General features: G+C 43.9%; 1 protein-coding gene across 1 annotated transcript in view; it reads left to right on the forward strand.

Annotated features, from left to right (window-relative positions):
• The window catches only part of LOC126215284 (acetylcholine receptor subunit alpha-like), a 703,987-nt gene that overhangs the window by 271,402 nt on the left and 410,780 nt on the right, over positions 1–21,805 (forward strand). The window contains exon 2 of the mRNA XM_049941973.1: positions 11,253–11,297. Within this exon, the coding sequence (XP_049797930.1) occupies positions 11,271–11,297 (27 nt within the window). The 5' untranslated portion in view covers positions 11,253–11,270. The remainder of the gene's footprint in view (positions 1–11,252; positions 11,298–21,805) is intronic.

Consider the following 21,805-nt stretch of genomic DNA (forward strand, 5'->3'; position numbering starts at 1 on the left):
TGTAACCACTCCGCCACAGGCCGTGCATTATGAACAGGTGCTCGATCGTGTTGAAAGATGCAATCGCCATCCACGAATTGCTCTTCAACAGTGAGAAGCAAGAAGGAGCTTAAAACATCAGTGTACGCCTGTGCTGTGATAGTCCCACGCAAAACAACAAGGGTGCAAGCCCCCTCGATGAAAAACACGACCACATCACAACACCACTACACACGCTGGCAGATGATGTTCACCAGTCATTCGCCGTATCCACACCCTGGCATTCGATCGCCACATTGTGTACCGTAATTCGTCACTCCACACAACGTTATTCCACTGTTCAATCGTCCAATGCTTACGCTCCTTACACCAAGTGAGGCGTCGTTTGGCATTTACCGGCGTGATATGTGGCTTATGACCAGACGCTCAACCGTGAAATCCAGGTTTTCTCACCTCCCGCCTAACTGTCATAGTACTTGCAGTTGACAATTCCTGTGTGACGGTCTGTATAGATGTCTGCCTATTACACATTACGACCCTCTTCAACTGACGGCGGTCTCTCTCAGTCAACAGACGAGGTCGGCCTGTACGCTTTTGTGCTGCCCGTGGCCCTTCACTTTTCCACTTCACTATGAAATCGGAAACAGTGGATCTAGGGATGTTTAGGAGTGTGGAAATCTCGCGTACAGACGTATGACACAAGTGACACCCAATCACCTGACCACATTCGAAGTCCGTGAGTTTCGCGGACCGCCCCATTCTGCCTTCACACGATGTCTAATGACTACGGAGGTCGCTGATATGGAGTACCTGGTAGTAGGTCGCAGCACAATGCAACCAATCTGAAAACGTATGTTTTTTGGGGTGTCTGGATACTTTTGATCACATAGTATAAGTCCTGCAATAGGATGATAGACGTCATGGGGGTTCCACTCATCCGGTTAATTCAAAAATTTTATGACCTGTTGAGAAATGGCGCTCTTGTCCAATATTATAATTCAATTAAACGACTGTTTTGAACAGTAACAATTACTCGACAGATGCTGGACGACAAACGTCATGTTTTACACGTACAACTGTGGCCAAACCGCAGTAGCTGAATTAATAGTTCCGGAATATAAATCACAATATTGAATTGCCCAAAACCTAAGATCAGTTTTGCAATCAGGAAGAAAATTACTTTAAACACCAGTTCTACATCTTTTCGAACTTTTCAAAAATTTCGTTTATTTTATTTTGCTAAATGGCACGCAGTTTGGCAGAAATAACAGTGACTTTAACACACTAATATCTATTCAAACAAATTTAAGATGCAAAGGTAAACCAAGTTAATATTAATACAGGGTGCTCCATCGATCGTGACCGGGCCAAATATCTCGCAAAATAAGCGTCAAACGGAAAAAACTACAAAGAACGAAACTTCTGTAGCTTGAAGGTGGAAACCAGATGGCGCTATGGTTGGCCCGATGGATGGCACTGCCATACGTCAAACGGATACTAACTGAGTTTTTTTAAAAATAGAAACCCCCATTTTTTTACATATTCGTGTAGTACGTGAAGACATATGAATGTTTTAGTTGGACCACTTTTTTCACTTTGTGATAGATGGCGCAGCAATAGTCACAAACATATGGCTCACAATTTTAGACGAACAGTTGGTAACAGGTAGGTTTTTTAAATTAAAATACAGAACGCAGGTACGTTTGAACATTTTATTTTGGTTGTTCCAGTGTGATACATGCACCTTTGTGAACTTATCATTTCTGAAAACACATGCTGTCACAGCGTGATTACCTGTAAATACCACATTAATACAATAAATGCTAAAAATGATGTCCGTCAACCTAAATGCATTTGGCAATACGTGTAACGACATTCCTCTCAACAGCGAGTAGTTCGCCTTCCGTAATGTTTGCACATGCATTGACAATGCGCTGACGCATGTTGTCAGGCGTTGTCGGTGGATCACGATAGCAAATATCCTTCAACTTTCCCCACAGAAAGAAATCCGGTGACGTCAGATCCGGTGAACGTGCGGGCCACGGTATGGTGCTTCGACGACCAATCCACCTGTTATGAAATATGCTATTCAATTCCGCTTCAACCGCACGCGAGCTATGTGCCGGACATCCATCATGTTGGAAGTACATCGCATTCTGTCATGCAGTGAAACATCTTGCAGTAACATCGGTAGAACATTACGCAGGAAATCAGCATACATTGCACCATTTAGATTGCCATCGATAAAATGGGGGCCAATTATCCTTCCTCCCATAATGCCGCACCATACATTAACCCACCAAGGTCGCTGATGTTCCACTTGACGCAACCATCGTGGATATTCCGTTTCGCAATAGTGCATTTTATTTAGGTTTACGTTACCGCTGTTGGAGAATAGCGCTTCGTCGCTAAATAGAATGCATACAGAAAATCTGTCATCATCCCGCAATTTTTCTTGTGCCCAGTGGAACAACTGTACACGACGTTAAGAGTCGTCCCCATGCAATTCCTGGTGGATAGAAATGTGGTACGAGTGCAGTCGATCACAAAGCGAAAAAAGTGGTCCAACTAAAACATTCATATTTCTTTACGTAGTATACGAATATGTAATGAAAAATAAACGCAGTTGATATCCGCTTGACCTATGGCAGCGCCATCTAGCGGGCCAACCACAGCGCCATCTGGTTTCCCCCTTCAAGCTAGACAAGTTTCGTTCTTTGTAGTTTTTCGTTTCATGCTTATTTCGTGAGTTATTTGGCTCGCTCAGTATCAATGGATCACCCTCTATAAATCAAAACAGAGCTAGCTTTCAGATAGTTTAAAGTTATTATTAGGTCCACCTCTGTAATTCACGTTCGATACTGTTCCTGGATGTTGTGTCTAGACAAGACAGCCTAGACACAATGAGAGGAAGCCGAAAGGCACGCGCTTAAACTCACGCAGGCTGGCGTGAGGTCTGAAACAGGATACGTAATGAATGCTATAAAGAAAAGTTCGTAGCTTCTGGAATACTTAACTTTAATCCACATTTGTAGAACATCGCTCTTGATGATACATGTTATAACCACAACATATATAGCAAAGGATTATGGCGCCTTGCTAGGTCATAGCAAATGTAGCTGAAGGCTATGCTAACTATCGTCTCGGCAAATGAGAGCGTAGTGGTCAGTGAACTGTAGCTAGCCACGTCGGCTGTACAACGGGGGCGAGTGCCAGGACGTCTCTCTAGACCTGCCGTGTGGTGGCGCTCGGTCTGCGATCACTGACAGTGGCGACACGCGGGTCCGACGTATACTAATGGACCGCGGCCGATTTAAAAGGCTACCACCTAGCAAGTGCGGTGTCTGGCGGTGACACCACACTGGATGTATTCGAAGTTCTCTCCTCTCGCTGTGTACAGGTTCGCCCAGCACTTTCGAACATGATCGTTTCTACGGTCGTACTTTTATGTCACGGGGGACACAAAGCTGAATGGGTGTGCTCAGCTCCAAATCTTTGATTCCGGTATACTGCCCGGTCGACGTTGTTGTGACTCTGTGCTGGTTCCACACGTGCGTCTTTTCAAGAGTGCGTTCGGCCCCGAGTTCATTTTTAGGAATGGCAGGTGCGACGTCAGCGTACAACATAGATAATGGAGAGGATATTCGGTGAATGGCCCGACAAGTCGTTACCCCGACGTACATCCCATCGAGCACGTGGTGAACGCGTTGGGGAAATGTACTGCAGCCAGTCCACGTGCAGCAACGGCCACATGACAGTGGTCAAGCGGCGCTGGTTGAGGAACGGGGCGCACCACGGCAAAAACTCCTTACCACCAGAATAGTGTCTGGCATGGGAGCAAGCTGCAGAACATGCACTGTCCTCCGTGTTGATTATATGTTGACCATGCCCTTCTACACTACTGGCCTTTACATTGCTACACCACGAAGATGACGTGCTACAGACGCGAAATTTAACCGACAGGAAGAAGATGCTGTGATATGCAAATGATTAGCCTTTCAGAGGATTCACACAAGGTTGGCGCCGGTGGCGACACCTACAACGTGCTGATATCAGGACAGTTTCCTAGCGATTTTTCGTACACAAACAGCAGTTGACCGGCGTTGCCTGGTGAAACGTTGTTGTGATGCTTCGTGCAAGGAGGAGAAATGCGTACCATCACGTTTCCGACTTTGATAATGGTCGGATTGCAGCCTATCGCGATTGCGGTTTATCGTATCGCGACATTGCTACTCGCGTTGGTCGAGTTCCAATGACTGTTAGCAGAATATGGAATCGGTGGGTTCAGGAGGGTAATACGGAACGCCGTGCTGGATCCCAACGGCCTCGTATCACTAGCAGTCGAGATGACAGGCATCTTATCCACATGGCTGTAACGGATCGTGCAGCCGTGTCTCGATCCCTGAGTCAACACATGGAGACGTTTGCAAGACAACAACCATCTGCACGAACAGTTCGACGACGTTTGCAGCAGCATGGACTATCAGCTCGGAGACCGTGGCTGCGGTTACCCTTGACGCTTCCAAATGCGGTCGTGCATCATCCTGCTAAAATGTAAGGTTCACAAGGATCGAATGAAGGGTAGAGCCATGGGTCGTAACACATCTGAAATGTAACGTCCACTGTTCAAAGTGCCGTCGATGCGAACAAGGGGTGACAGAGACGTGTAACCAGTGGCACCCCATACCATCACGCAGGGTGATACGCCGGTATGGGGATGACAAATACACGCTTTCTGTGGTGTCACCGCCAGATACCACACTTGCTAGGTGGTAGCTTTAAATCGGCTGCGGTCCATTAGTACATGTCGGACCCGCGTGTCGCCACTGACAGTGATCGCAGACCGAGCGCCACCACACGGCAGGTCTCGAGAGACGGACTAGCACTCGCCCCAGTTGTACGGACGACTTAGCTAGCGATGCACACTGACGAAGCTACGACCTAGCAAGGCGCCATTAGCATTACATAGCTTGTATCTAAAAAGTCTCACTTGTATCGTCAAGAGCGATGTACCACAAGGATGGATTAAAGTTAAGTATTCCAGGAGCTACATACTTTTCTTTATAGCATTCATTACGTATCCTGTTTCAGACCTATCTACTAGCCTGCGTGAGTTAACGCGTGCCTTTCGGCTACTTCCGAGTGGCGTGGCTGTATTGTTACGCCACAACACTTTCAATGCGCGTTCACCGCGATGTCGCCAAACACGGATGCGACCATCATGATGCTGTAAACAGAACCTGGATTCATCCGAAAAAAATTAGGTTTTTCCATTCGTACACCCAGGTTCGTCGTTCAGTACACCATCGCAGCCGCTGATGTCTGTGATGCAGCGTCAAGGATAACCGCAACCACGGTCTCCGAGCTGATAGTCCATGCTGCTGCAAACATCGTCGAACTGTTCGTGCAGATGGTTGTTGTCTTGCAAACGTCCCCATCTGTTGACTCAGGGATCGAGACGTGGCTGCACGATCCGTTACAGCCATGCGGATAAGATCCCTGTCATCTCGAGTGCTAGTGATACGAGGCCGTTGGGATCCAGCACGGCGTTCCGTATTTCCCTCCTGAACCGACCGATTCCATATTCTGCTAACAGTCATCGGAACTCGACCAACGCGAGCAGCAATGTCGCGATACGATAAACCGCAATCGCGATAGGCTGCAATCCGACCTTTATCAAAGTCGGAAACGTGATGGTACGCATTTCTCCTCCTTACACGAGGCATCACAACAGCGTTTCACCAGGCAACGCCAGTCAACTGCTGTTTGTGTATGAGAGATAGGTTGGAAACTTTCCTCATGTCAGCACGTTGTAGGTGTCGCCACCGGCGCCAACCTTGTGTGAATGCCCTGAAAAAAGCTAATCATTTGCATATCACAGCATCTTCTTCCTGTCGGTTAAATTTCGCGTCTGTAGCACGTCATCTTCGTGGTGTAGCAATTTTAATGGCCAGTAGTGTATAAATTATGACAGTGGGGCGAAATCTGACGTTAATGGGCAACGGCAGCTGACGATCGACGCGGGTGCTTTTGCTAACAGCACGATATCGCCTGCAGCTCTCCTGGGCTCGTGATCATATAGGTGGACCCTAGATGACTGGAAGACCGTAGCCTTGTCAGACGAGTCCCGATTTCAGTTGGTATGATCTGATGGTAGAGTTCGAGTGTGGCGCAGACACCACGAAGCCGTGGACAAAAGCTGTCAACAAGGTACTGTTCAAGCTTTTCACGTGAATCATCTGCGTACAAATGGCAGCTCCGCCAATGCACTGTCATTTTGTATCTTGTGTATGCTATACTACCACCATCTTCGCTACCCCTTGACTATTTTCACCCCATGTATGCAATGTGAAGCGACTTCCAACAGTGGTGGGCAATACGAGGTGCGGCTAGAAAAAAACCGGACTGATGCTGGAAAAAACATTTATTTACAATTATTTACAATTTCATGTTATCTCCTTCAATGTACTCTCCTCCTCGGTCTCTACACCGCTCCATACGAATTTTCCACTGTTCATAGCAATGCTGCAGATCATTTTCGGTAAGTCCATACATTACTTCCGTCGCTTTTTCTTTTACTGCTTCAACAGTCTCAAATCTAGTTCCTTTCAAAGCTGACTTGACTTTAGGGAAAAGAAAAAAGTCACAGGGGGCCAAATCAGGTGAGTAGGGTGGATGATCTAAGATGGGAATGTTGTGTTTTGCCAAAAACGTCTTCACTGACAACGCACTGTGAGCTGGGGCATTGTCTTGGTGAAGGATCCATGACTTTTTTCTCCACAAATCGTTCCGTTTTCTCCGTACTCGCTCACGTAGGGTAGCCAGGACGCTAATGTAGTAATGCTGATTCACTGTTTGTCCCTCTGGTACCCAATCAATGTGCACAATCCCTTTGATGTAAAAAAAAAAAAAACAATCATCATTGCCTTGAATTTCGATTTTGACATTCGTGCTTTTTTTTGTCGTGGAGAACCAGGAGTTTTCCAATGCATCGATTGGCGATTAGTTTCGGGACCGTAAGTAAAAAACCACGATTCATCGCAAGTAATAATATTTTGTAAGAAGGTGGGATCACTTTCAATGTTTTCCAGGATGTCAGAACAAATCATTCTTCGGCGTTCCTTCTGTTCAATTGTGAGACACTTTGGAACCATTTCTGAACACACTTTGTTCATGTTGAAACTTTCATGAAGAATCTGCCTAACACTTTCCTTGTCAACTCCTGTTAACTCAGACACTGCTCTGATTGTTAAACGGCGATCTTGTCGAACAAGTTTACCGATTTTTTCAATGTTTGTATCAGTTTTTGCTGACAATGGTCTGCCAGTGCGAGTGTCATCGCTGGTGTCTTCGCGGCCATCTTTAAATCGTTTAAACTACTCAAACACTTGTGTTCGCGATAAACAATCATCGCCGTACACTTGTTGTAACATTACAAACGTTTCACTTGCAGATTTTCCTAGTTTGAAACAAAATTTGATGTTAACACGCTGTTCTTTCTGTACACTCAACATTTTCCGACGCACAGACAAAACGTCAACTACTTAAAACAGACGCCACGGGCAGACTGAGTGCAGGAGGAAGATGAAACTCGAGCAGTAGGCGGAGCGAGAGTCACGTGACAGGCCACGCGACTTTCAGCCTTATTGCATTCGTTTTATTGTTTCACCAGTACTAGTCCGGTTTTTCTCTAGCCACACCTCGTATGTTGTAAAAATTCAATGCCCTAAAATTCCATGATGATTGCATAGATCAGTCGTAACAAGTCACGCCATAAAATGCTTTTATAGCGATATTGGTTTCTTAAGTGTTTTTCAGTTATCATACACTGCAGATCACCGTAGACTGATCAAGTTTATTTTTATTTTATTTTGTTTTTCTAGCTGCACCCCACGACGTTACCCACTGTTAAACAGTTATTTATAAAGAAATATTACTGCCAAAGCTCACTACCCACGCGTATGAGGCATCAGAAAAGTTGTTCATGTGGTTCCGAGCACTATGGGACTTCACATTTGAGGTCATCAGTCCCTTAGAACTACTTAAACCTAACTAACCTAAGGACATCACACACATCCATGCGCGAGGCAGGATTCGAACCTGCGACCGTGATGCAGCGCGGTTCCAGACTGAATCGCTATGAACCGCTCGGCCACTACGGCCGGCATAAAAGTGGTCTGGTGTTGCCTAGGCGCGTGATAGTTGTGACCCAGCGAACCATGCGACATCGGAGAAAAAAAAATCAGATTTTGAGACGATGGGAGAAGCTGACAGAGTGCATGTCTCTCACAACTCAACTTCCAGTTGTTAATGTTAATTCTTCTGAACTATAGAGACCCCAGAAGGAGAAGAAATCAACATAAAAAAAATTCCAAGTCAGAGTTTAAGGGTGGACGTTCTTGACATTGACCGAAAATGTTAATTTTCAGTTTGTATTTTATTTATTACTAGAACTCAGGGGCAGTAAGTTCGCAAAGTTCCAATGATGAGATCACATCCAAAGTGCCTGACAAATAATTAAATGTTTGACACGACCCTCCTGCCAAGCCCATTTTTGGAAGCTACGCTTCAATGCTAACTCCATGAACAACGATTTCTTGGATTACTTTCAAGCAAACTTTCATGGGACGCATATAGAAAACTGTGATACATACTCTTTCATTTTATAGATTACCTGTGACTCTGTTCTGTATCTTAGAAATAGTAACAAACTAACTGCTTTGTTTATCTACATCTACATCGATACTCTGCAAATCACATTTAATTGCCTGGCAGAGGGTTCATCGAACCACCTTCACAATTCTCTACTATTCCAATCTCGTACAGCGCGTGGAAAGAACGAACACCTATATTTTTCCGTACGAGCTCTGATTTATTTTATCGTGGTGGTCGTTTGTCCCTATGTAGGTCGGTGTCAACAAAATATTTTCGCATTCGGAGGAGAAAGTTTGTGATTGGAATTTTGCGAGAAGATTCCGTCGCAACGAAGAACACTTTTCTTTTAATGAAGTCCACCCCAAATCCGATATCATTTCTGTGGCACTCTCTCCCATATTACGCGATACTACAAAACGTGCTGCCCTTCTTTGAACTTTTTCGATGTACTCCGTCAGTCTATCCTGGTTTATGAAGAAGCTATTCCTGTATTGCATTCTGCTACCGACTTTCATCTGCTACAGTTGTCACAATCAACTTACAATGCAGTTGTTGCATTTAATGATGGAAACGCAAGGAGGAAGAAGGTATTAGAGAAAACGGGCTATAAGATAGGAAATTTCGCTCAAGAAATTTTGAAAAAAACTGATTTACTGTGCCTCTCTGCAGCTGAAAAGTCAGGTGAGACCTGGTAAAGAGAAGAAGGCAGAAAACAAGAAACCAGAAGAGAAGCCTGGAAGGGAAAGAGGACTTTTAGTACAAATCTTGGGCCTTCTGAAGAGAAATATAATAAAAACCTTGGGTTGAATTTTAAATTGCATTTCCTGAAAAATATTTTTTTCTTAAAATGTATTTACCTTTTCCTCACAACCTATGAAGTCTAGAATTATGCTGTTTTGTACACTTACTTCTATAAAACCAATTAATGTTTTCTCAAGAGTAGAAATTCTGAGTTTAAACTGAGATATTCGGCAAACTGCCTGGAATTTTGCATGAATTTTATGTTATACTTACAGAATCATAATTTTAAAAAAATATTAAAATCTTCTATTCAGTATATTAAAAAAAAACTTCATGGAGAAAGCTTGCTGTAAGCAAAGGGATTAAACAGAGAAAATTTTGTAGACATCTCTTGAATACTTTCTGAGAGAAAGGTACATACGTTTTTAAATAAATTTTTTGAATTCCGTATAAAAAAGTTAAATACTCATAATCCAAGGAACTTAATGGCATGTGATAATTTCATGTAAAGCAGGGTACAAAATTTCATTGCTCCATCTTCAGAATTGTGGATTTGGTGCGCCTTTTAAGTAGTGATCGTCCTCCCATAATAATCCCTATAGTATCACCATCCAGTACCCATCCGACATACTCTACGTCCTGCGGAATATTTTTCGTGCGCACATGTTACATTGTTATGGAGTCTAGTAATGATTTTACCCTGCAGGAATATTTCTACTCATCTACATTTATGTAAATACTCTTCTCATTTGTCAAAACGATAAAAAACTAATCTCCACGATAAACTTAATTCATTCATTTAATGAACATGAATGACTTAGTCGCATTATAGATCCCACAGGAGCAATAGTCACGTAGATCATCCCACGGAAACACGATTTTCTTCGAAATAAAAGGCAGCCTATGTGGTAATTCAGGCTGTAGACTGTCTTAAATCCAAAATTCATCCAAATCTGTACAACCGCTTCACCGTGAGGGAGTAACAAACATACTAACACGATGAAGAAAGAAAACAAGCACTTTCTAGCTCGGTATAACGCAGATTTAATGATATTTGTACGTGTAACGTCATCATCTGCCCTCGCGTGTGTTCCTGTAACCAGGGAATACGCTTACGTATCGTGACATTCAGCCTCACTGAAAGCCTACCTCTTTCTGCGTGTAAATCCATGACGTCATTCTGCAGTACAGCATTTAAATGACACCATTGCTGAAAGCCTTCAGGCGTTTCAGGAGCTATAAGATACGCATGACGCTCAGGGCGTAATATGCATCGGGCATCATTCAGATACGGAGAAACACTTTGAGGATTGTGTAAACACTGTATTAATTACATTGAATCGTATTGCGTAGGACATATCAAACAATAAAAGCATTTTTACTAACATGATCAAGTTCTGAAATCAAAGAGTAAGTAGCTTCTTTTTTTTTACAAAAAAGAATTATTGTTCCATATTTTCCGTTATATTCTTTAAAAAACACACATGTTCTACCATGAATTTTCTAAAGTAGCCTATATTCTTCCCCAGCATTCAAGCTATCTCCATACCAAATTTCATTAAAATCGGTTCAGGTGGTATAGTCACGAAAGCGTAACACACAAAGTTACTTTCGCACTTGTAATATTAGTATGGATATGAGATTCTTATACTCCACCATCACGAAGTTCGCAGACGAACCAGTTAGCTACAATGCTCCGGAAGATATTTTGCACATAAGAACTCAGCAGGACTTCACAAATGACTGAGAGACCAAAATGTGGTATCGGGCTATTTTTGGTGGTGACTCATATCACTTTGTTCAAACACTGCACATGACTTTTTTACTATCCTGCTAGAGTGTGCTTCTTTGTAACTCTGCTATTTTGTTTGTTCCAGAATCTGAAGAACCAGATAATGACGACGAACTTGTGGGTCGAACAGGTGAGTGTAAACTTTTATCTTTTCCTCTATCATTTCTTATAGTTTGTCACACTGCCCTTACGGACAATGCTCTTTCGCTGCGTAAACATCATATAAACACCATGCTTTTTTGTCAGTTCCTGTTACTATTGTACCCATTTGAGTATTATCATGCTACTGCCAGTGTTGACTGGAATACAGTCTTTAAAATCATGAAAACGACAAGGAAAAATATACGGGGAGCGAAAAGTTATGTTCAAATTCTGTAGAAACCTTACTGCAGTTATGAGAGCCGAAGGATACGATAGAAAAGCAGTAAATTGAGGAAGGAGTGAGACATACTACGATGATATTCTGTCAACGTTGTAAAGAAAACCAAGAAGAAATTCAGAAAGCTAATTTAAGTTCAAGGGAGAAGAAATAAGAAATTGGATGTTTACCGAGGGCACTATAATGCTGCCAAAGTTGGCGAAGGACTTGGGAGAACTGTAAAACTGTATCGATACTATTCTGATAAGAGACCAATGTCAACAAACACAAAACAGAGTTCATAGTACAGCCGAATTAAATTAGGCGATAGTGAGGTAATTATATTGAGAAGTGAGACACTAAAAGATAAATTTAACTATTTAGGCATCAGAATAATTGATGATTGGCAGGGTAGAAACCACGAATGGAAACAGCAGGCAATGCGTTATTGAAAAGGGAATTTTTGTTAACACATAACGTAAATTTAAGTATTAGAAACTATTTTCTGAATGTATTTGTTTGAAATGTGCCTTGTACGGAACTGAAACGTGGAAGATAAACAATCCACCCAAGATAAAAATGTCATACTAAAGAAGAAAGCTGAAGATTAGGTGGGGAGATCGAATAGGTAATATGAAATTGGGGTGAAAATATATTTTTGGCACAACCTGACTAAACTAAAGCACAGGATGAAAGAATACGCCCTGAGGAATCATGGAACTGTCCGTTTAGTAATAGATGGCAGTATGGGAGGTAAAAATTGTAGAGGGAGACCAAGGTATGACTACAATTCACAGGTTCAAATTTTTGCAGGTTGCGGTAGTTACGCGTAGATCAGGAGGTCGCACAGATTTGATTGCCGTAGAGGCTTGCATCAAACTAATAATTCAGAATTACGAACGTAGCAACAGCAGCAGAGCAACAATAACACGTTCCCCATTAGACTTTCCATTTATGTTTCACTGATGAGCAATCTTCTGCTCTCACATTTCAATATTTCTCGCTTCCTCAATTTCGTTCTGCAAAAGTTGATGACAAAATTGAATAGATAGTGACAGAAATGAAAATGGTGAACGTAACTGATGCATCCTTGGTTGCGCATGCATTTTCCCTCAAGCGCGCGGACAGTTTGCATTACTTACGCGTGAACATATTTGTACGGTTAAACCCCGATTCTTTAGGGGGAGATTTACTATCTTTGGCCCGAAAAAAGCATGTTCATTGAGAATTTTTTTTCTCGGGATGTGTTGCAGATATCAATGGCAAATTTGGTCAAAATGTTTATTGATATTTCCTCTACAAACTGGAATTTTTTCTACCGGAAATGTCGAAGACCAAAGGCAGAAGTGCTTCGGAACTAAGCAAAATTTCGATGTAGACCTCCACGCGCGGTATGTCACAGGTCAGCCGGCTCGTCTGAAATCAAAACTGAGTTGACTTTTGCGAAGTATATAAGAGTCTTCAGGAACTGTACCTCGCTTAAGTTTTTTGGACCATAGGAGACAAAATGGCGGCCATTTGAAAAAAAAATAGGATTTTTTCATCGATTTTTCGACTTCGTCGGCCAAGTAAAAATATTTATAGCTGATGGATAGGAATAAAAGTTAACTTTGTCGGAAACAAGAATCATGCCAATCGGTTCAGTAGATTTGAAGTTCCCATTCAGCGCGATAAAAAAAAGTCATTTCGAGAAAAACGCGTTTGAAGTTTTGACAACATGTAAATGCAATATTATGCAACGTACGTTCAATCCGCTATTCCGGGTCCATAAACTAGTCCTTCCTCTTCCCCACAGAGGGCGTTCTGCTCGATCTGGGCCATCTTGCGCTGCTCCAGAGCCGCTCGTACGGCCGGTGACAAGCGGTTTTCGGCCGCTCGAATCCGGTGGTCGTCCGAATGCTTGGCGAACTGCCTCGAATAGAGTCCCATGTTGACGTCCATCGTTGTCATCTACATGGATACTCTGCGAATCACATTTAAGTGCCTGGCAGAGGGTTCGTTGAACCACCTTCACAATTCTCTATTATTCCAATCTCGTATAGCGCGCGGAAAGAATGAACACCTGTACCTTTCCGTATCTTGGTGGTCGCTCCACCCTATGTAGGTCAACAAAATATTTTCGCATTCGGAGGAGAAAGTTGGTGACTGGAATTTCGTGAGAAGATTTCGTAGCAACGAATTGCTGAATACCCTTCGTTGAAGCTGCTCACTGCCAGGACAGGTAAAATCTCTTAGTCTTCACACCAGAATGCAAATGTTTTGGGGCTAACTTCCAAACACACGCGTTCAAATTTTCATTTGAATTTTGTGTGTTTCGTCCCAAGCACCGGTACAATAACTCGTCCTCTGACGGAAAAAGCTGGTGCGTGAAAAAGGCCGATTTCAGGCAGGTGCATTTTTGTGTTCAACCGGGAATAAAACATTTTCCTTTCGTATTCGGAAAAACTGTTTCAGAGGTGGATTCTAAACACTTTTATGGATCAAAAAATATAATTAAAAAAAACTGATTTTTTGAACCAAAAGATAGTAAACCTCCCATGTATAAAACTGCTGCAAACTTCTGATTACTTTAAAAATGAGTTAATGTAAGCGAGAGAGAGTTTAGAAAGAGTTTGAAATTATGTTCAAATTAGTTGGAAGTCGCTAAGTGGTCTCCAAAAAGAAACGATGGTTCACAATAATTTGGGTAATTTGTGACCCGTTTTAAGCAACAGACGCATCTTGTGTTTATTATGTCACATTCCCTGAGGTATGTACAATACTCGCCATTAAAATTGCTACAGCACGAAGATGATGTGCTACAGACGCGAAATTTAACCGACAGGAAGAAGATGCTGTGATATGCAAATGATTAGCTTTTCAGAGCATTCACACAAGGTTGGAGCCGGTGGCGACACCTACGACAGAGTGGGGATGCATGCATACTAAACTTCAATGACACGTTGTCATACTGCACAACAGAGCAAATGCCACGTTAGATGACATGATGCCATATGTCATGTTATACGACATGACGCCATGTATCACGTTACTTTACTAGACATGGTGTATTATATTGCATGACATGGATAATTATACCAAAGGTAAAAGTGCGAGCATATGTCGAGATGCTCTGACTGAAATGTCTTCGAAGCTACCAGATAAGTCGAAAAGCTAGTTCCCTTCTTTTACATCCCGAACTCTGTCCAGGACATATTCGCCCTTTTTTGTGCTACGATACGAGCATTTTTCATTCTGATAAACCAGTAATCTATCGCGCAGAGAGAAACTAACAGGTCACATAAATAACATATTTTTGGCTGTTGTTGCCAATGGTAAGGTCTAAAAAGCTGATCGCGTTTCCTCCCAGCTGCATTACTTCATTTGAAATTTACTTACTACTGATAATATTGCTTGATGAACATTCTAAAGTTGTTCCTGTATGACCAGAATAAGGTAAACTTCTGCAACCTTCCGCCGGCCGCAGTGGCCGAGCGGTTCTAGAGGCTTCAGTCGCAGGTTCGCATCCTGCCTCGGGCATGGATGTATGTGATGTCCGTAGGCTATTTAGGTTTAAGTAGTTCTAACTTCTAGGGGACTGATGACCTCAGAAGTCCCATAGTGCTCAGAGCCATTTGAACCATTTCCTCACCCTTCCAACGAATACGTTCCATATGACAATTATGCTCTGTAAGATTCTAGACGACTGTACTCCTCTGTCATGCTAACGATGACCATATTCGCATATCAGGCTCAGCGTTTTTCACCGACTGTGCCGAGGCGAACTCTGGAAATCAATCGCGTCCACATTTCAAATGAGAAAGTGCTGAGAAGAAGAGGTCTGCACAGCTTGCAGAAAAATGTTTCTCAGTTAAGACTAAAGCTTGGTTCATGTTCTGTGGATGGCAGAGAGAAGAATCCCCCAGTCGACGGTATTATTGTGATTCTCGCTTGAAAGCACTTCATTTATTTGATGAACGTTGTTACTGAAGACCTTGAGTATTTGGACCAGCTCACTGTGCATGTTATCAGCGTCTGATATCATTCTTGCACGATGCACCAACGTAACACATCACAATAAGATGACCGACGAGAAGCACTAAAAGAAACTTGATTCCTTGCCGACTGTCGCTGAGTATCGGGCAAGATAAGCTGATTGCTGAAAAGACGAAAGATCAGATAAATCTGGCGTTTATTTGGTAATAAATACGCAACAAGTCGCTTTTTTACCATTTATTCAACCATGAACATGATTTCGAGCCACTGCAGGTTCAATTTCAGAAGATTCTTTACGAATCCGAAAGTTTTTTTTGTGTTTTAGGTACTTACAGTGCACTGCCTTGAGTTATTCACCTCAAATTGCTTCTTATAATGTCCATTATTACGCTTTCTACATAAATAAACACAGTATGTAGCTACACTTGGTTTTACAGTGGCTACAACGTGCTGACATGAGGAAAGTTTCCAACCGATTTCTCATACACAAACAGCAGTTGACCGGCGTTGCCTGGTGAAACGCTGTTGTGATGCCTCGTGTAAGGAGGAGAAATGCGCACCATCACGTTTCCGACTTTGATGAAGATCGGATTGTAGCCTATCGCGACATTGCTGATCGCGTTGGTCGCGATCCAATGACTGTTAGCAGAATATGGAATCGGTGGGTTCAGGAGGGTAATACGGAACGCCGTGCTGGATCCCAACGGCCTCGTATCACTAGCAGTCGAGATTACAGGCTTCTTCTCCGCATGGCTGTAACGTATCGTGCAGCCACGTCTCGATCCCTGAGTCAACAGATGGGGACGTTTCCAAGACAACAAGCATCTGTACGAACAGTTCGACGACGTTTGCAGCAGCAGGGACTATCAGCTCGGAGACCGTGGCTGCGGTTACCCTTGACGTTGCATCACAGACAGGAGCGGTTGCGATGGTGTACTCGACGACGAACCTGGTTGCACGAATGGCAAAACGTCATTTTTTCGGTTGAATCCAGGTTCTGTTTACAGCATCATGATGGTCACATCGGTGTTCGGCGACATCGCAGTGAACGCACATTGGAGGCGTGTATTCGTCATCGCCATACTGGCGTATTACCCGATGTGATGGTATAGGGTGCCATTGGTTACACGTCTCGGTCACCTCTTTTTCGCATTGACGACACTTTGAACAGTGGACGTTACATTTCAGATGTGTTACGACCAGTGGCTGTACCCTTCAATCGACCCCTGCGAAACCCTACATTTCAGCAAGATCATGCACGACCGCATGTTGCAGGTCCTGTACGGGCCTTTCTGGATACGGAAAATGTTCGACTGCTGCCCTGGCCAGTACATTGTCCAGATCTCTCACAAACTGAAAACGTCTGGTCAATGGTGGCTGAGCAACTGTCTCGTCACAATATGCCAGTCACTACTCTTGATGAACTCTGGGATCGTGTTGAAGCTGCATGGGCAGCTGTACCTGACACGCCATCCAAGATCCATTTGACAATGTCAAGGTGTATCAAGGCCGTTATACGGCGGTTGTCCTGGGTACTGATTTCTCAGGATCTATGCACCCAAATTGCGTGAAAATGTAATCACATGTCAGTTCTAGTTTAATATATTTGTCCAATGAATACCCGTTTATCATCTGCATTCCGTCTTGGTGTAGTAATTTTAATGGCCATTAGTGTATAGTCACACGGTATTTTGTCAAAAAATCGAAGGTCATGTCATCCAGCGAGCAGCTGCCCGAAATTTGCAGAGTGTTACGTACGCAAGTTTATTGGGCCGTATTATGCTGTGGGAAGCGTTAACTTGGGAATCCCTGGGTGCTTGGAAGTAATCAAAACCATCGTGTCTTCTGCAAGCTGCCTGGACGTTGTTACGATCTACCTGCGTACCCTCATGCTTGATGTCGTCCCCGATGCCGGTGGCACCTTCCATCAGGATAACTCCCTGTATCATAAATCCAGAATCGCACTACAGTGGTTTGAGGATGTCTTGGCCACAAAGATCACCTGATCTGCACCCGATGGAACGCATGTGTGACAGTATCTGGTGTCAGCTCGAAACCCGAAAACCAGTTTCCTAGATTTACAGGTGTAGGCATCTGGTGGCACATACCTCCAGAAACCCATTAAGGAATTGTCGAATCCACGCTTTCTGCCTTCCAAAGGCGGACTAGCATTCCACTAAGCAGGCAGACATGTAGTTGTGACTCACCAGTGCGTTTACACGTTCTGGATACACGAGTTCGGATGGTGCGTGCACATTGCTGGATCCTGCGTATCGTCTGTGTAAGAAAATTCATAAGCCAATGTCTACAGCTTGGGCGATAAATCCCCGTACCCCTAGTGTCGAATGCTGATTGATTTGCTTTGTTTTAGTACATGTACTCAATTATGCATTAAGTGCCCAATATATCGATATCTTCTCCGTCATGCTGTAAACACGATCCGTATTCTTCTTGACTTATTTTTTGAGCATATCTGGTGTTAGCGCTAAGTGAGTCCTCAAGGGCATTGCGCAGTTCTTCGTTTGTAGTATAACGACGTGCAGATACATGCGCATCAGTGACTCCCCATAACGAGTAGTCAGGTGTATTGATGCTGATAATCTATCCACCGTCGTGGGAAATGTTTGGTCACGTTCAATCTCTGCGCCCGAATGGTAACAGTAAGGTTTATAGTCTGTGTTGTGGCGTAACAAGACCGCTACGCCACACGAAGTAGCCGATAGGCACGCGTTACTGACGCAGGCTAGAGATAGGTCTGAAACAGGAGACGTAATGAATGCTATAAAGAAAAGTACGTAGCTGCTAGAATACTTAACTTTATTCCATCATTTGTATACAGCATTCTTGATGATACAAGTGAGACTCTATCTGGAAATGGTTAATGGCGCCTTGCTAGGTCGTAGCCATGGACTTAGCTGAAGGCTATTCTGTCTCTCGGCAAATGAGAGAAAGGCTTCGTCAGTGTAGTCGCTAGCAAAGTCATCGTACAACTGGGGCGAGTGCTATTCCGTCTCTCGAGACCTGCCGTGTGGTGGCGCTCGGTCTGCGATCACTGCCAGTGGCGACACGCGGGTCCGACATGTACTAATGGACCGCGGCCGATTTAAAGCTACCACCTAGCAAGTGTGGTGTCTGGCGGTGACACCACAGTCTGAGATGTGAAACTGTATCATGTGTCATTGACCGAGGAGTCACACAAGGATGTTCATCTACGCACCGTAATAGTCGTAAGAAGTGCGCTTCACACCGTAATTGCACTTTCATTCTTAAATACGTTAGTTTCTCAACTCTTCTGTTTACTGAAGCCCAGGTCGAAAATGTAGCACAGATAGCAGTACTGAAATTCAGCCAAGCTGCTGTTGCACTTGGAATGAGAACTGAAAACTAAATTGGCGGCATTTTGAGAATTAGACCCAATCAGAGCAAAAATTATAGTAAAAGAAAAACATAGTTGAAACAAGAAGTGGATTTAAATATTGGGGGTATCATCTCAAGCAAACACAAAACAGACAATGTTAAAATGTACTTTAAAGGTATAAGAATTTTTCTGGTACAATGCGACCAACATGAAAGTTTAATGTTCGAAAGGAAACTTTACTTAACTATTCAGAGCTATAACTCTCGGGTTCCCGGGTTCGATTCCCGGCGGGGTCAGGGATTTTCTCTGCCTCGTGATGCCTGGGTGTTGTGTGTTGTCCTTAGGTTAGTTAGGTTTAAGTAGTTCTAAGTTCTAGGGGACTGATGACCATGGATGTTAAGTCCCATAGTGCTCAGAGCCATTTGAACCATCAGAGCTATAACTCTTTTGTTGTTGCTCAGAATAATCTTGCGGATTGAGCAGGGTTGGCTCAAAACACAACTCCGTACGAAGCAAGAGAGCGGAAGTAATCGAAGTTTGCCGCGTTCAGTTGCTGTACAAAATCTAGAACGCGTTATTTCCAACAGTCTTCCATCTACACTCAGTCCTAAGAAATTAATATGGTCGACTTCACTGACTTCTAGACCACCTTGGGAGAGTAAAATTTCGCTTTTACAAGAGTCTCCTACCAGAATCTATAAATATGCATTGCGTTTTCTTGCATCTAAGCATTTATCTGTTCTCTGAAAGCCACCTGCTTAGGTTATCAACCACCCTATTAGCTACATTATTTATATTACGTTCCACGTCTTTGACAATAACACTTTTATCATATTGAAAGGAGAATGTTTACAGACCATTGACATATATCTATCTGTCGCCAAGCTCAAAATACCCAGCGGCTGGGAAAAAAGCGTAGGTGACTCTTGTATGTGAGAAGGATAAAAAAACGTTCCTGCAAAATTACAGACTAACATCCTTAACATCGCTTTGCCTCAGAATTCTTGAACATATTCCCTCTTCGGGTATAATAAATGTCCCAGAGACGTAAAAGCCCCCGGCCCCAAATCAGCACCGACTTATAAAGCACCGCTTCTGTGAAACTCAGTTTGCCGATTGCACATGTCACTAGCTCTGAACGTGACATATCTACGCCCATAGACTCTGATGCCACTTCTTATATTTAAATATCAGTTTTATATAAACCTTTCAAGTGGCATACTACACACATAAAAAAAAGTTTTGCATCACCTCGGTTCCGAGAGCTCCAGAACCTGTACAGAAAACTGGAATAGAGATCAACATAAACATCATTTCCGCCCTTTTTATTGCTCATGAGAAACCACACATTGCGTGTTGTACCACCACACAGCGAGACCTTCAGAGGTGGTGGTCCACATTGGTGTACACACCGGTACCTCTAATAACCAGTAGCACGTCCTCTTGCAATGATGGATGCCTGCATTCGTCGTGCCATACTATCCACAAGTTCATCAAGGCACTGTTGGTCTGTCCCACTCCTCAACGGCGATTAGGCGTAGATCTCTCAGAGTGGTTGGTGGGTCACGTCGTCCATGAGCAGCGATTATCAATCTATCCCAGTAATGGTCGATAGGGTTCATGTCTGGAGAACGTGCTGGCCACTCTAGTCGAGCGATGTCGTTATCCTGAAGGAAGTCATTCACAAGACGCGCACGATGCGGACACGAATTGTGGTCCACGAAGACGTATTCCTCGCCAATATGCTGCCGTAATGGTTGAAGAAGTGGTTCAAATGGCTCTGAGCATTATTCGACTTAACTTCTGAGGTCATCAGTCGCCTAGAACGATTTAAACTATCCTAAGGATATCACACACATCCATGACCGAGGCAGGATTCGAACCTGCGACCGAGCGGTCGCGCGGCTCCAGGCTGTAGCGTCTAGAACCGCTCGGCCACTCCGGCCGGCTAATGGTTGCACTATCTGTCGAAGGATGGCATTCACGTATCATATACAGCCGCTACGACGCCTTTCATGACCACCAGTGGCGTACGTTGACCCCGCATAATGCCACCCCAAAACAGCAGCGAACCTCCACCTTGCTGCACTCGCTGGACAGCGTGTCTAAGGCGTTCAGCCTGACAGGGTTGCCTTCAAACACGTCTCCGACGATTGTCTGGCTGAAGGCATATGCAACTTTCATCGGTGAAGAGAACGTGATGCCAGTCCTGCCCATCTGTACCGCGCAGGTCTAGTGGTTCTAGGCGCGCAGTCCGGAACCGCGGGACTGCTACGGTCGCAGGTTCGAATCCTGCCTCGGGCATGGATGTGTGTGATGTCCTTAGGTTAGTTAGGTTTAATTAGTTCTAAGTTCTAGGCGACTAATGACCTCAGAAGCTAAGTCGCATAGTGCTCAGTGTGGTGTCACCGCCAGACACCACACTTGCTGGGTGGTAGCCTTTAAATCGGCCGCGGTCCATTAGTATACGCCGGACCCGCGTGTCGCCACTGTCAGTGATAGCAGACCGAGCGCCACCATACGGCAGAGACGTACTGGCACCTGCCCCAGTTGTACAGCCGACTTTGCTAGCGAAGCTACGCTGACCGATGCGCTCTCATTTGCCGAGACGATGGTTGGCATGGCCTTCAGCTGCGTCAGTTGCTACGACCTAGCAGGGCGCCATAATCCTTTGATATATATATATTGTGGTTATAACATGTACCGTCAAGAGAGATGTTCTACAATTGTGGATTAAAGTTAAGTATTGCATCATCTACGTACTTTATTTGCAATTCCTGTTCCAGACGTCACGCCAGTCAGCGTGTAATTAAACGCGTGCATTTCGGCCTCCTCTAGAAACACAGTGTTGGCTCTTCTGCCAACTCAACACTCAGAGCCATTTGAACCATTTTTTTGTACCACGCAGCATGGTGTCGTTGTTGCAAAGATGGACCTCGACATATAC

This window comes from Schistocerca nitens, chromosome 12 (genome assembly GCF_023898315.1).
Source record: "Schistocerca nitens isolate TAMUIC-IGC-003100 chromosome 12, iqSchNite1.1, whole genome shotgun sequence".
NCBI classification, from domain to species: domain Eukaryota; kingdom Metazoa; phylum Arthropoda; class Insecta; order Orthoptera; family Acrididae; genus Schistocerca; species Schistocerca nitens.